The 16,582-nt window shown below is 37.9% G+C and overlaps 1 protein-coding gene across 12 annotated transcripts in view; it reads right to left on the bottom strand.

The window, feature by feature from the left end:
- The window catches only part of LOC140485944 (ankyrin-2-like), an 850,179-nt gene that overhangs the window by 63,541 nt on the left and 770,056 nt on the right, over positions 1-16,582 (bottom strand). For all 12 annotated transcript variants that reach the window (XM_072584685.1, XM_072584421.1, XM_072584596.1 and 9 more), the window contains 2 exons: positions 12,553-12,585; positions 6,372-6,393 (listed from right to left, as the gene is read on the bottom strand). In XM_072584685.1, the coding sequence (XP_072440786.1) occupies positions 6,372-6,393; positions 12,553-12,585 (55 nt within the window). The remainder of the gene's footprint in view (positions 1-6,371; positions 6,394-12,552; positions 12,586-16,582) is intronic.

Below are 16,582 nucleotides of genomic sequence, written 5' to 3'. Positions count from 1 at the left end.
GGGATAGGATGGGGAACTAGGTGCGACGCTATAGCGAGTGTCAGTGTGACTTGATGGGCCAAGTGGTCTCTTTCTGCACTGTATGGATTCTATGAACTTTTACTGTTAAGAAAAAGGTCAACAGAACATCAGTCAGTTATTCAGTTATTCATAAACTCTGTGTACTACCATCAGCTTTCTGCTTTCATCAAAGTGAAAATCAGCCCCACATGCTTTCCAAATGTCTAGATGCTCTGAGAAAAGTCAACTTCAATTTCAAAGTCAGTGATGTTCACAGGGCTTTCTCACAAACCAATATTCAGGAGATCCAAACAACTTCTGGTTTGGACCTCAATTCAAGCTAACTGGCAGAGGCAAGAGGCACTCTGATGGGCTCCTTGCTTTTGAAAGGCCGAAAAGCAATTGGCTTCTTCACAGCCAATTAGGTCTGTTGGAAGGTGGGATCTGATCCTCGGGTGGACAGGACAGCTAGCAATGTAATTGTGTAGACCCAAAGGAATCGCTCAGTACCTAGTTCAAGTGGACCCAACATGCATGGCAGACCACCACCCATTGTATATGAAAGTAGCCCGTGCAATTCTGAACCCAATTTGGACCACAGGTTGTAAATTTGAACAGGTTAGTGATTTATGTCTGAAGCGGGCAACCACTTGATGCATGCCCGATAACTGGATCAAATACATCTTGTTCATGGAAGAGGTGTCCAGTTTCCACCTAAGTTTCAGCAAGAAGCCAATGCATGATAGTTAAAATACTATTGACCTATCTGCCATATTGTTAATTGGTTGTGAACATATCAATTTAAGTATTGCACACAGTTGTTTAAGCGCTAATTGTCTTATTTTTCTCCTTTAAGGTTTTTGCTAATTTCTGCTTTCTACTATCCCTGTTCAGTTCAGGTAAAATTCAATTTGTGCCTGCCCTCTGCTGGTTTAAGTGACCCTGCCAGTTACTGCTACCGTTGTCTCGGTCTTTGACTGTTCTCTCCTGTTTCACTACATTAGTCAATACTGACTGATTGGAACTCTCCTGAACCTGTCAGTGCAGCAGTTGTGACCTCAACTCAAAAATGACAGACTGGCTCATATTCAGACAAGTAGATAAATTATGGAACGGAATAGCTTTGATTCTCATTTCAAGTCTGCAGCCTTTCTGGTTTCTCATGAAGAGGTACTAAAAAAATAAGTACTTATTAAAGTTAAAGAATTAAATTTAATGCTCATTATAAAATTTGTGTATAGTATTTAGTTCAATTGAATGGAGAATACAGGGCGACCCCCGGAATCCACGATTTCAGTGACACAGTTTACTGCGGGCCGAACATATTACAGGGAACATCCAAGGACCAGGGGGCTGCCAGGAAGGTAAATTTCCCATTTAAATGAATGGGTTTGCACCAATCCAGAGTTTTGGGCTTCCGTGGTAGATTTTGGAATGTATATCCTGGTGTGGGGCTTCTGTATATCACAATTGCAAACATGGATGATCATCATTTCTAATTATATTACTTACAATAACAGAAACTCCACTGACATGCAGACTCTTCCTTGAAGCATTCTCACTTTGCTACACATTTCTGGCACAACTTAACCAGCATGGTGGTTGTAAGGCTCTCATCATCAAATCAACACTAAATTCCTCTCCTGCTTTTCTGCTCCAGTACATTCTTTCTCAAGCACCTAGCCTTATCCAATCCCTTTTGACTCTCCTTTGAATATTTTGTTCTTTATTGGTCTCCAAACCCCACTTTGGCAGTTTAATGAAATATCCTCCCTCATTTTGTCCTTCAGCACTGCACTGGGCATATTTTCAGCCTCAAATTGGAGGGTAGTAAGAGGAGTAATTAGAGATGTATAATCTCTATACATCTCTAATTACTCCTCTTACTACCCTCCAATCACTCAGATCAATAAATGCTCCTCCCATATTCAGAGTCAGTGATCTCAGATGACTTCATTTCTTTCAACACCCAGACCTTCCTATCCTTCTCCAGCTCCTTCCCATTCTTCACTGACCACAGAAATACTGCCTCCTGAATAACTTAAAGTTGTACTAACTCCTAAATGCCTCCCCTTCATTATTCATAATACTTCAGCAGCTGTTGCAACTTCCTGCTCCTCCAACTTTGATGTTGCCCACAAGAAAACCTTGACTTTTCTTCCAGCTTGATCAGCTTCCCTGAAATGGCCCTCACGCTCATTCCTTCAAATAAGAACACATTCCATTTGATTTAACAGATAACTATTCATCCATTGTCAGATCTACTGGATGATGTTAGGGCTTATTATGCTCTGCTAAAACTGCTCACTATTCCATGATTGTCCTCATGAGCAGAGATAACCCCAACCTCTTTATTCCACAATGAAACATCTTCAAAACTGGCTCTCCTTTGCATTTTACATCCCAATTTACAAAAATTAAGAACTAATAAGCTACTTTGCTGCTACTGCCCTTTACCCCAACAAACCAAATCTCTCCCCAAGGTTACTCCTTTGTCCTAGCTCCGAAGTTGTGTCTTGCTCCAGCTCCTCTCCAAACTTTTCTCATGTCTCAAATATCATCTTGCTTATGATACCCATTTTCTACACATTTGACTTCATTCAGATTAAACAATACTGCTCATCAAACAATATTATTATTTTATCCCATGCCAGCTGAAATTTTAAATGGTGTCCCCACAGAACTGTATTCCCTAAGCTTTGGCCTCTAATACCTTTCTGTTTGTTGGACCAATCATTGGCAGGCATAGAGTCTGTGCTCTAGAATTCCTGCTGTAATCCCAACTCTCTTATCGTCAAGGCTTTTACACCTCCTGTCAAAAACCAAACTTTTTGACTTCAAAGTGATTTTTTTCTTTGACTTGGTGTTCATTTATGTCTGATTTATGGCTCCATGAAGCACCTTGTCACAATTTGCTACTTCAAAGATGTAATTTAAATCTTAGTTTTAATTGAAGTTAAAATTGAGTTTTTAATAAAAAATTTTCATAAAGTAAATAATTAACTTTCAATAAGGCTTGCTTCTTGGGAAGCAGTAATTCCAGCTTATATCTTCATTAGTTACAATTTTGTTTATTCACTGGGGAGGAATATCAGTTGGCCGCAAAAGTAATTCTCTCTCATGAAATTAAATAGTGAATCAATAAAATGCTACCTTTACAAAGTTCACAAGATGAACTGTAAACAGTCTATGGAACTTCAGTGTTTGTTTTATTCAAACACAGAGAAATTAAGCAATTTTATTGTCATGCTTTGACAACCTAAATCCAGAAACAGTAACAGAACTCGGTCATTTTTAAATGCAGAAAAACTCAACTCTGGCAACAAACAGTTGAATAGTAGTTTCATTTGTGAGTTTATACAAATAACATTTCTTTCTTCTGTCTAAAAAAGATTGACAGCTTTTATACCCTTGTCCATGATTTATTTTATAAAGATTGCTCTTCACTGTAATTGTGTTTGCATTTTTCCTTTATTGTATTAATACATTTAATGTTATTTAGTGTAATTTCAGTGATTTTCCAGAAAAAATATTCATTTTATGCATTAATTTGGAAAGTCCCTACATTTATTTAATTAATAATTTTAAACACGTTGCATTAAATGCCAGATAGCACTATTGTTACAGGTTCACTCTTTCCATTTAATATATAAATATCAATATATAAATTTTGGTTTTGTTAATAATGTTTTGGAATAAAGTATGGTTCCTCCAACTTTCTGTTATATTGATGTGGGTCACTAGTAGTAATATTAAATACAAAAGGACATTCATTGGGTCATGTGCAGAATTTACAAAGAAATATTATTTAAATTCAAATATACTTAAATTCAAATCTTCTTTTGTTGCCTGCAATATTTACTATAAGAGCTGCTTTCTTACGGACAACAAGACAACTTTGCCTCTAAGCAAATTATAACTGGTAATTATACTTTAAAGGGGATTGGCTAAAAGCCTGAATTATCCTAGAGCAGCAATCACTGTAGAATCCTCATAGTATAGGAAAGACAAGGGAAACCAAGCCATATCCCCATGATTATATCAGTAATTGTATTTTACTAGTCAGTATAGTTGTTTGACATTTAAACAGCTTTTCAATGTGTTAGTGAATTAATATGGGTCAGAAAATGTGGGGTGGAGCATGTGGAAAGTGGGTAGGAGTGAGGGGTGATGCAGAGCAGAAGAGGTTCCCATTCAGTTATAGAGGGGAGGGAGAAAGAATCAGAATTGGCCTGGGATTGGGGTAGGGGTAGATTTCCAGGGAGGCCTGGGCCCAAACTTTGGTAGTCTAGTGGTAGTAGGAGTTTGAGTAGGTGTGGGGTGGATTGGGGTTCAGAAATGATGGTGGTGGTGGGAGGGTATGGTGAGAATCCGTTTCAGATCAGATGGGCCTGAGATAGACCCAATCTGAAGTGTGGTCTGGGGTAGTGACGGGTGATCATGAAACAATTGCCAAGGTGGGTGAGGTGGCCAGTGAAAGTGGTGGGGGTTTAATTTTATACTTTGCATGGAGTTAGAACATGTTTTAATTGCTCTGACTTTTCCAGGCTAACTACTTAGGTACATAATTGGAAAATTCTGAGGTCTCTAACTCTAACACAGAGCTGGGAAACTTCTCACAGGGTTTCAGATGTTGGGCCATTTCCGCCAGAAGTTTCACCTTCCTGGGAAATTCCTGTGGGGCCAGCTATGTTGGAATCTCTGCATAGCCCTGACACACAACTTCAGCAAGAACTATCTTCCTAGCAGAAATTCTGGGCCAATCTCATTCAATGAGGCTCATTGTCATTGTCATTTGGAATTTAGAACAGTTAACAGATTATTGTTTTCAAAGAGGAGAGAGGGTTCAGTCACAATGTCTAAACATTGCCTGCATGCTATAAAACTGTGCGCTAAATTTACACTTATGCAAGATTTTTTATTGCATCCCCATCTCTTAAGCTAGCTGAGATTTTAAAATTCTCAACCTTGTTTTCAAATCCCTCCGTGCTCTCAAATCTCTAAGTGTCTCCAACCCTTTGCGATCTCTGCATTCCACCAATTCTAGCTTCTGGCACATTGCACATTTTCACCACTCCGCCTTGATAGAGTCTAGGCAGTGAAAGATCTGGCTAAGCTCTGGATGTCTTTCCCTAAACCTTGCCATTCTTCTCACATCCATACACTTAATTCTATGACTATGCTTTCGGTCAACTGCCTTTACAATATTACCACATGTGGCTGTGTATTAATTTTGTTCGATGATTATGCCTATGAATGTTTTATTTCCTGAAAGGTGTTATATTAATGCATTTTCCTGCTCAGATAGCATTAGTATATTTAGTTGTCCCTACAAAACCAAAAGATGTAATCAGATCTGGAAAATATCAGCAACTGGTGAAGGTATAGGAGACTACTTTTCCCAGGCCACAGATAAGAGTTAAATTTGCAGCCAATGTACACTTTTGGCATTGACAGCTTGACATTGAAGATCTTTTGCAGTAGAAACTGCAATTACAGTTTTAACCAACTGCCCATGCCTGTGACTGTGCATATGACAACTATTTCTTCATTGCTGCCTGATATCTGTGTAACCAAAACAGGTTCAAGACTTGACAGCCTCAGCACATCATGGAACCACTTTCATCTATTTGGTTCTCCATGTACAAGTGGAACTTATTGCTGGTATTGTACATTTAACAGAACAGCCTTCTGTCAAATAATTGGAGGCAACAGCTTTTGTAAAAATAGCATTAAAAATACTCCAGCACTTGTGCTGCCATCAAAATTGGAATACTTTATATAGTTGACCTATTGATTCATTTTGCTATCTTCTGGAAGGGACATTAAATACTGAATTTGCCTGGATTCCCACATTATTTTATTCAGCATTTTTTATGTTTTGAAACTAATGTCCTGAGATAAGCTATTTCAAAACACGATGTTAGGGGAGTGTTGTTTCATTTTGTGTTCAGTTTAAATATGGAAAACTAAAACTGTACTTCACCACAGGAGCTGCCATCCTGATATTGGAACACTTAAATACAATGGAACCAAATGTCAAGTGGAGACATGGAAGAGACATGTCCCCTGCTCATCAAAGAGCATGAAAGTTAACAAGAGAAACATGAAAAAAAGAATGAATTTCATAACAGCGCAACAGACAAAGCAGGACTCTAAGGGATGTCAAAGGAAAGTGGATGCTTAGATGATACACTGATTATTTTGTTATTAATTCTGTAAATAAGCAGAGTACAATACTATGTTTTAAAACTAATGTTATGAACAGAATTACTGTTATAAGCATCAGTAACAGGTTGTTAAATTACTTTGAAGATTTTGTATTCTAACGTTGATTTTAATACTAATTTTACAATAGAAAATACCCTTACATTTATCTTCTTTTCCAGTCACCTGTAAAATAATAAAAGTAGAAAATGAGTACATAATATACATCATTAATTACAGATAGTTAGAAGGTTCAATGGGTGGCTAGAATAACTTATTGAAAACAGTGACAGAACATGAATTCATGCATGCAATCCCCCCCATAATTCCTAGTTTCTTATTTCAGCCACACTACTTCTGAAAGTATTAAATGGAGGTCAAATAGTTCCTCAGAGGCAACACACAAAAATGTTGGGAGTGTGTCATCCTGGAATGTTTTCACACTTTTATCTATTGTGTCATGGCTATGTTCAGTGAACCAAGGACAGAATATTGTTAATATCACTGTTTTTTCAATATACTTTAATCTTTTAATGTATAGATATTACACCTCAGTCTGTATGTGAAACAAAAGGTGACAATGTAATAGCAACAACAGAACATAAACACATGTATCTTTTTCATAACATGTTTAAAGACCAAGTAATCAATGACAGTAAATCAATACTTATCAATAAAGTAATGTGCAAAAATTAATACAAGGCCAGGAAATGTACCATTTCGAATTATCTTGGATTTTAATAGTGCTTTCTGTAGTCTCCTAATTTTACAGCTACTTCTGTAGATAACAAATGAGATTGAGAATATAATGGGATACTGGAAATTAATTGAGAATTGTGAATCCAATATTTGCCTTTCCCTCCTCCTCGCCACCTCTTTTACTCTGTCCACCAATGAACATTCTTATTTGTCTTAAAACATCCCATGAAGAATCTATCTTGGGATACTTTATATTGTTCATCTGTTGTCGTTTCAAAATTTTCTAAGACTTTATTTCACAAAGGGTATTAATCACTAACATCCTCATCAACCTCCGATTGAAGTAACATTGCCTCAGAAGGATGGTCTATCAGAGATTAATAAGAGAGATGTGAGGAGGAAGTAATATTTTACTTAACTATTTTGATTATCAGAAATAATATTCCCTCACAAATTTTAATAGATGGAACAGATTAAATAAAAAGGACCAGTTGGAGAATATGGTTACTTGCATCCTACTTTGAACTGAGACTTCTCCGAAACTCATGCACTTGGAAATTCTCTAGAAGGTTCTCAAGATCTGCTGTGAATTCAGCAGAGGTTTGGCAGAGACAGAGTAAGTGGTTAAATGTTTAATTTCCCTTGAGTTTCCACGAAGGAGATTGGGAACCATTGTCAAAATTCTACTCTTTTATGGTAAAGAAGTTTGAATTCTTTAAAGAATAGTAACAAGGCAGAGTCGCAAACTTGACTGGAAACTTATCTGGTCATCACTGGGGTATTGGTGACATCAGAGAGATTTGTTGGCAGCTATGCCAGTAAGATTCCTGTCTTATGTGACTGGCCAAATTCGAAAGAAAACAGAAAATCTCAGTAAAAGAAATCTGCCCTGTCCATTCAGGTGCTAATGTGCTGTAGTTTTATTGGAGCACACATCGGCGATTGGCAATTTTGCCACATATTCCATGTCTTCTAGAAAATGTCTAAGTTATTTTCATGGCCTTGCCTCATGAACGTACTATGACAGTTTGAAGTTCTCTGTGGGAGGAAGGGAAAACAGGGTATCTATGGCATCAAGCAACATGGTTAAAATCAATTATAACTGAAGGACAATATAAAAGTGGTGGGCATCACAAGTGGGTGGGTAGAATTTTGAGAGGCTAACATGAACATTCATGCTCTGCTAGATCCCAAAGCATTAGTGTTCAAGATCTTCAATGTTTTCTGGGTGACCTCTAGCTGTCTGATTAAAGACTGTCGATTAGGTTGCTTTACTACTGACATACCAATTGGGTCATCGTGCCCCTATTGTACATATCTCAAAATTTCATTGGAAATTGGGAATTTACAGAAATTGCCTATTTATGAATTATAAATACACTCCTGTCCAAAACATGCAGGTTCCCTGTTCAATCATTCCCACAATATATGGTGGGGATCAGGAGAGGGACTGAGACTATACATTCAGCACTGCTATTTTCAGACAGTGCTACAAACCATTAAGATGGAACAAATTAAGCATTCTGCATTTCCCACTAAGGTGAGTCATTTAAACATGCAAATCCTATCACAGGAACAAATGAACAAGAATAAGACATTCAGCCCCTCAACCTGTTCTGCCATTTTAGATCATGGGCCTCATCACCATTTTCTGATTTTATCCCCATAACCCTTATATTTGTAACCAGAAATCTATAAACATCTGACTTAAAGTCCGCATTTCCACAGCCCACTGGGGTTAGAGAATTCCAAAGATTGACTACGATTAAAGAAGTTTCTCCTCATATATCCTACATGACTTGCCCTTATTCATAGTGCGTTCTCCACCAGCCAGAAGAAACATCTTTCCTTAATCTATCCCCTCTATTCATTTAAGAGGTCTGTAAGCTTACACTCATTTTTCTGAAGTCCAGATAACATAGTCGCCACAATCCAACTCATTGATACAGATTATAAATTACTGGGGCCCAAGCTTTGATTCTTTCAGTATCCTCCTAGTGGCAGGCTGCCAATCTGAGAATGTCCCATTACTCTCCTATTTTCTTTCTGCTAATCAAACTTCAATCCGTGCCAGCATATAATCCCCTATCTAATGTTCTCTAAGTTTGATCACTAGCCTCCTGTGTAAGTTTATTAATATCATTCTAAAAATCCAAAACACCATATCAACTGGCCTCCTCTCATCTATTCTATTAGTAACATTCTAACAGATTTGTCAAACATGACTGCAACTTTTGTACATTCATGTTGATTCTGCCATTATAGATCATTACTTTCTGAGCATCCGGTTATCATATATGAACAAGGAATAAGAGCATGTCACTCAGCCCTTCCAGCCTGCTCTGCCATATGGGAGGTTCTGATCTGATTTTAACTTGAACTCTACATTATTGCAAATCCTTGATAAACTTTCATCCCCTTGGTAATCAAGAATCCATCTTTGACTTCAAAATATTTCAAGATTCTGCATTCACTGCCTTTTCAGGTAGACTTTTTTCTTAGTATCAATACATTTTAACTGATTTTTTAAAACTATCTGGAGAAAGTTTTCCTATCTATCTTTAGCTAATTTTCTCTCATAGGCAAACTCTACCTTCTTAAGCTGTCAATATTGTTTGCCTTTTTAAATGTTCTAATCTGCAATCTATCTTTGCACAATATGTCTTTGAGTTTGATCTGATTTTTGATCTTTTTCAGTTAACCATGGATGAGTCCATCCTTTGAATTTTTTCTTATTTGTTTGAATATACCCATCTTGCACTTTCTGAAATATTCTCTTACGTACTTGCTACTGCATCTCTATTGACTTACTCCTTAACTTAAATTATCAGCTCACTTTTGCTGAGCTCTGCTTTTGTGCCCTGATAGTTGCTCTTGATTAAATTCAAAATAATAGTCTTGGACCCGCACTTAAGTTCCTTGTAAAGTTTAATCATGTTATGATCACTGCTACCCAAAGTTGCTTTCACTGTATCTCAAAACCAGGTCGAGTATAGCCTGCTCTCTGGTTGGTGCCATAGCACACTGGTCTAAGAAACTGTCCCAAAAGCATTCAATGAATTCCTGATCTCAACTAATTTTTCTCCATTTGATTCTTCCAATCTATATGTAGGTTAAACTCCCCTATGACAATCACATTCTAATAGATTTTAATACTTGTTCCTACTATTGACATTAGGCTAATAAAGGCCTTCAGTTCCCTGTTTTCTCTCTTTCTTTCTTAAATAGTGGAGTTACATTTGGATCCTCAAAATCTAAAGGCACAGTTTCTGAATTAATAGAACTTTTACTGATGACTACCAATAAGTCTGCCACCACTGTATTTCTTTTCTTTTAAGAGTGTGGAATGTAGATCATCCGGTCCATGGGATTTGTCAATCTTCAGTCACATTAATTCCTTCGATGCTACTTTTTTTAAAATTAGAGTAACTTCTTACATTTTCTCACATTCTCACTTTTAGGGGAATCTTTTAGGGGAAATTGCTTTTAACTTCTTCCCTGAAGACAGGCACAAAGTACTATTTAGCTTGTCTGCCATTCTCCTATTTCCCTTGAACTCCTTTCTACCTAGTTTATTTGTACTAATGTGGGCCATAACTTGTGGCTGTACAGCATTCCAAGAAGACTGTCCTCCAGCCAGTCATATGACTGTTCCTGGAACCAGGAAGCAACAAACCATACTGCCACAGCTTTGTTGGGAATGCAGAAGAGCAGGTGCTTTTCAACCTGATCCCAATCTTCCATGATTGTTAAATAACATGTGATAAAGGTTAATGCTTTGTAAAAGAGAGTGAGGATAAAACTAGAGAAAAACTCCTTTATCTCCCTTATAAAGAGATCCGAAGTTGTGCATCTAGCAGTGGTTCCTAAATGAGAACCTCTCCTTCTTAGAATCTACATTGTCTGTGATATCTGTCAACCTCCTAAATCAGGTAGAAGCCTGGAAAGTGTCAATTGTGGTCGCTGTGATATACAAATTGCTGACCCACTCCATCCAGTTGGATCATCGTTTACAATCATGGGTGGGCTAACATCAGGTTGGTGGTATTTTAGTCACTTAATTTCTGTAAAAATCACTATATTTCAGGAATTAAAGATTATTGATCCCTGCTTCTCTTCTTCAGCTATGCTTTTATCAGACCAAGGCTCAATTTCTACCATGGTCTCCTTACTAGCTACAGTTTCTGCTTTTAAACTTTATGCGGAATGCCATCACATACATTCAACCTTGCTTACACCAATCATGGTTATAACATATAAGAGTCTCATGCTTGCCTTCAAATTCTCTCAATGTTCTTGCTTTACTATTTTTGCCAGCTGTAAAAATCAGAGTGCATCAACTCCGTCCACATTCAAATATGAGAAATTGCCAATTTTCCTGGCATATTTTGCCATCAGTTTGCATTTATATCACTTATAACCCCTTCTTCAATAACTTCATTTTTTCACCTAACACAAATTGTAAAAGTTTCTGATTAATCCTTCTCTTCAGCAATGCTTTTGATCCTCAATCTGTCCTTCTCATCTCTTGTTCAGTGTCCAGACTTTGCTCATCACCTTGTAGTGTTCGGTTTGTGAAAAATACTGCAGAACAATATGCTGTTGCTTTAAATACTCATAAAAATAACAGACCTATCACTTTAAAACCGAACAAAAAGGGCTGCCTGATTCTCAACATATCAATCCAATCGCTGAATTATACAGATCAGGAAAACATATGGCTGGTTCCTTTGTTGCATGAAATTAGTTTCAAAATGTGGTCTCCCAAATTGCAAAAGAAATGAGGAGTAATGTTTTCTGTCAGGGTTTGGATAAGTTATGGAATTCTCTAGCCCTGAGAACAGCAGAGACCAGATCAGTGAATATCGTCAAGGTTGAAAGAAATACGTTTGATATGCAAGGAAGTGAAAATTTATGGGGAATTCATAAAAGTAGAGTTAAGGTCATTTTCAGATCAACCTTTCATATCTTAGTGAATAACAGAAGAGGCTCTTGTTCCTTTTTTAAAATTTAGGCATTTACCACCAATCGCAACAGGACAGGCACCATAAAGACTTCAAGTTCCGATTTAGTTATTATTTAGCAAGGTTTCCAGATCTTGGCTGCTAATCATTGACTTGCCACAAAGACATAAATAGATAATAGCAAAGGACAGGATTAGACCTGGTTCTGATATGGTTAAGTAACTTGCAGGCAGATTTATAATGGTTACAACTGGATGACAGCCAAATGATCGAAATGGTGAAGGGTGACTGATCCCTTTCAGATTACATCCCAAGAGTAAGTCAATTACTTTAGAACAGATGGAGAGGAAAGGAAACCATTTAATAAGTTGATGAACAAAAGGTCTGCTTTTGTTGCAATAGGTGAAGTGATGGCAGCTTCAATTTGTGCAAAGCGTTGTTACAATTCTCATGGGAATCTGAGTCCATTATTTCTTTTAAGCTCAGATTTAAACTTCTTCATTAAAGGCAAGAAAAAAACTGATGCTGGGAATCAATGGACAATTAACAGGAGATAATACTACTGCTGGAATGACTAATCTTTGGAAACAGCAAATTTTCGCTTTGGAATCAGTTCCAGGCCTTGTTGGAGTGTTAGTAATGATATAATTAGGCAGCAATGATTTACTAGTGTTAGAATTACCTCTTCCTCTTGCTCCTGATCTGAATCTGACTCCTTTCCATCCAAAGTTGGCAATAGAAAGAAAAAGGACAAGCAAAGCATGGAATAATCAGAGAAGGATGAGTTAAAATGAGAAATAAAGAGAGCATCAAGAAATCACAGCTCATCAGAATCACAAATTATTCCAGAGAAGTTGTATGCAATACATAACCAGGCAGCTTCAGTGTGAAGTTCACAGAGGAAAGACTGGATCCATCCTGCATTGATAAGACTCTTTGTTTGTTAGCAATGCAGTGTACAACATAACATGCAAGGTCTTTAGTTTTAATGCGTTGTTTAGTAATTGCTTGACGTGTTCGGAGTAATGAGAAAGGAAATAAAAATAAGATTTACTTGACAGGTGAGCAAAAAGTGTTAGCAATAGATTACAGAAAAAGGAGAATTTTAAATTGGCAGTTTAGATTTCCTGAATACCATACTATATGCAGTTCCTTTATAGGTGCAAGTGGTACTTTTAAATATTTGCACATGATCAAGACATATTTCTACTCATTGATGAACACAATGGAGGAATAGTGCAATGCCTGACAAAAGAAGCTTAAATATTACCACAGCTAATCTGTCACCACCTACATGCTGTCAAATATACTATTTAAAAAGCATTTCAGGAGCTGTAAAATGTTAGGATTACTGTACAACAAGTCACTCTACATCTATATTTCGGCCAGGCAGTTAGTTGTCATTTTCTGCTCCATTTATTTCAGTAAGTGCTACCTGCATAGACTAACAATTTTTCCCTTTAGACTAAAACTCCATTATTATCTTTCACCACTGGTGGGAGGTCCAATTTCAAGAGTCAAAATGTCAAGCTGTCAGCTTGTTTTTCCTGCTGTTCTGATCACATGTATTTGTGGCTGAGAAAATGTGGGGTAAAGAGAGAACTCTAAGAGGAATGGAAATTGAGCGAGTAAGGAAACCTCGTTGGCTTGTGATATGGAGCATGCTGACATAATGGCTGTACCTAATATCTGCTGGAATCAGAATGTGGCTATCGAACCCGGGTCCCTGCTGCTGTGAGACAGCAGTGCTAACCACTCAGCAACCGTGCCATCTTTATGGTGAAATAATTCCCTGGGCTATTCATGGCAGCAGATTTTAGAAGCAAAGTCACCTGTCATTACTTATAGCAAACGTCTCAAATTCTCCCAAACACTCAAACTCATTAAAGACTCTATCCTCAATCTCTTCTCCCTTATATCTACAGCAGGGCCACCCATTCATTGCACTCGAACTGTAGCATTTAGAGAAAGCTGTGCTTCTGCCAACAGAGCTGTAGGAAGGGCACTCACTACACATGCAGGTGCAAACCTTGTGTCCGAGATCTGCAGCACAGAAAAAGGCCCTTCAGCCCATCATGACCAGCCAGAAACAACCACCTAATTATTCTATTCCCAGAAACATTAAAAGGTCTACACCCAGCATGAGACTCAAACATACAGCCCAGAGAACAATATCTGATAAACTACTGACTAAGTTAGCTGTTATGTCTGTGTTGACCACCAGAAAATTTGCAATTACAATGTGAAAGTGTGGGAGAACATCATATCTGTTCACTCTCAAAAACTGCAGTTCTGTTGACATTAAACAACCAATCCATCCATATTCTCCACTTTTTAAAATGTCTACATGTGTAGAGCATGTTGAAAGAGTAGCTATTGTGAAGTTTAGCTGCAGGGGCTCAGATGTATCCTGCGCACACAGAGGCCAGAAACCGAAGCAGTGAGGGAGCTGAGAACCAAGCAACAAGATCGGCGACATAGGGAGTAGAAAACAGGGTGGTGTAGGGAACAGGGTAGTAGGAAGAGTGGAGAATGAGGCCTCAGCGCTGCTTTGTGGCAGAATGAGTGGGTTTCAATGCATTTCAGGTCCTCCTTGAGAAAGTTGCAGCTGCAGGAGCATCTGTAAACCTTTCCTAGCTTTAAGACATATCTGGGCGAGCCAATCATCTCAACCTTGAGTCATTAGCAAAAAACCACAGGTCTTTGCGGTGGTTCAAAATCAATTGCACCGAGACTGCATACATGGCAATATTGTGGATGGGCTTCCTCCTAAGGATTAAAAGGATAGATGATTTTTAAGAAAAATGTGTCATAGAGCATACCAGCATGTGTCATAGAGACTGTTACCCCTCATGAGAGCAGCAGAAAGCAACATTCACACAGTTTCCTCAGGAGCCTACAACTTAGTAGGCTATTGTGAAACCAGCCCATCCTTTGTTCAACCCAGGACTTGGGCCACTTGCATTAAAAAAAGCTTATAATGCTTTGCAGTAGCCATCAAGACTTGAAAATCCCAATCCTCGGGTAGTAAATGCAAATTTTAAAGTAGACGAACGAGAAATGTGCATGGTCAGAAATTGAATGCATGGTCATGAACCTAAGCAATCCTGACAGACTGATCAATCAATACAATATTTCACAAAAGAACAATATGGTGTTTTGTATTTGCATGACAGTGCTAACCTGAAGTTGATACTCATATTTAGGATACAATAGCGAGCTGGAAACAACAAAGGGTTTGATTAGGCCTTGAATAGGCAGATCAGCTGAGATTCCCAAATATTATTGCTCTAGTCACCTGTTAATTTATGTGAACAAGTCTGTTCTTCATGTTATAGCAGTAGTTTTCACCACACTTGGTCTTCAACATCAGTGATACCATTATCCAATTCTTTGCCGCCCTCTAGGGTCTTACCTACCATCTTTCACTCAGCAAAGTTCTGAAGTTTATAACTTGCTCACCACAATTTACAAGATTGTGCTCGCACATACTGCAAAACATTCCCTGAACCTAATCCAGGTACTGGAATCTTCCCTGAACATCCTTTTTCAGCATTGCTTACTTCTTCCTATTGCCTTTACAATTGTTTCATTATACGCTGAGCCAATCGTCCTTTTGAGAAATGAACCATGGGAAAATAGGAATCCCTTGTCACCCAATAGCCATCCTGAAAGCTGAGACACTGGACTGATGGAAGTATAAAAACATTATGCTAGCCCCAAAGACGTCACTGAGTCATTTGCAATTAACTGTGATCTTGCATGTAAGGTGGGTTTTGGGAGCAGAGGCATATACAGTACGCATGAAAGTTTACACTTCATTCAAGTGGTGCATAGCAGAGCCCCAGTAATCTTAGTGAATCTAACAGTTCTGTAAAGCTTTTACAAAGTTTCCCTTCTGAAACACAGCCAACTGAGCGAGAACACCTAAGAAATGTCTCAGAAAATGCACAAGTCTATAGATCATGCTGAATGGTTACAGTTCGGCTATTCTGTGCCTCCTATGGTGGTCCCCGATCAATCAGATATCCCTTGAAGCATTTTGGTACTCCTCTCTTCGTTCACTAGTTAGGTTGTGGAAATGTGGTTGTGGTTGCTTAGTGTTCAGTGAGAAGCTCAATAATTCTCTTAAAAGTGGATGCTTTCCAAAGCAATTGTAGAATGAATGGGAGCCTTTATGAATAGAACAGTGAGTTTGTGCTTCCAATTTATATAGTAAGCCCCAAGATAGGACTAAATGTTTCCAAAAACAATTGCTAATGAATAGTGCCTCCTTATGACAAATAATAAAGCCTAGGATCTTAATAAAAGTCAAAGGAGCCTTTCTTATTACTATAGAATACTACAAAATAACTACTATACGGAACTTGCTACCACATGGATAGCTGGGGCAAATTGTATAGACGCCTTTAAAGAGTGTCTTGATATAAATGCGAAGGAGAAAGGGGTGACAGGGTCAATGTTGATAGGGGCAAATGAAGTCAGATGGAAGGAGGTTTGTGCTGAGTATTAACACTGACAAGACAAATTGGAATGAATTGTCCTGTTTTGTGCTATGCATTCAGTGCAATCATGCACTTCTGCTGTGACAAACAATTCTAGAAAAAAAATAATAAAAATAACACCCAAACTTTGCAGAACGCCCTTCTGCAAAGGCAAAAATATTAGGGCATTCCTGCATGAATGCCTCAACATGCATCAGGCTTATCAAA

Source organism: Chiloscyllium punctatum, chromosome 1 (assembly GCF_047496795.1).
Source record: "Chiloscyllium punctatum isolate Juve2018m chromosome 1, sChiPun1.3, whole genome shotgun sequence".
NCBI classification, from domain to species: Eukaryota; Metazoa; Chordata; class Chondrichthyes; order Orectolobiformes; family Hemiscylliidae; genus Chiloscyllium; species Chiloscyllium punctatum.
Note: the sequence above shows the minus strand (reverse complement) of the source record. Positions and strands in the feature narration are given on the sequence as shown.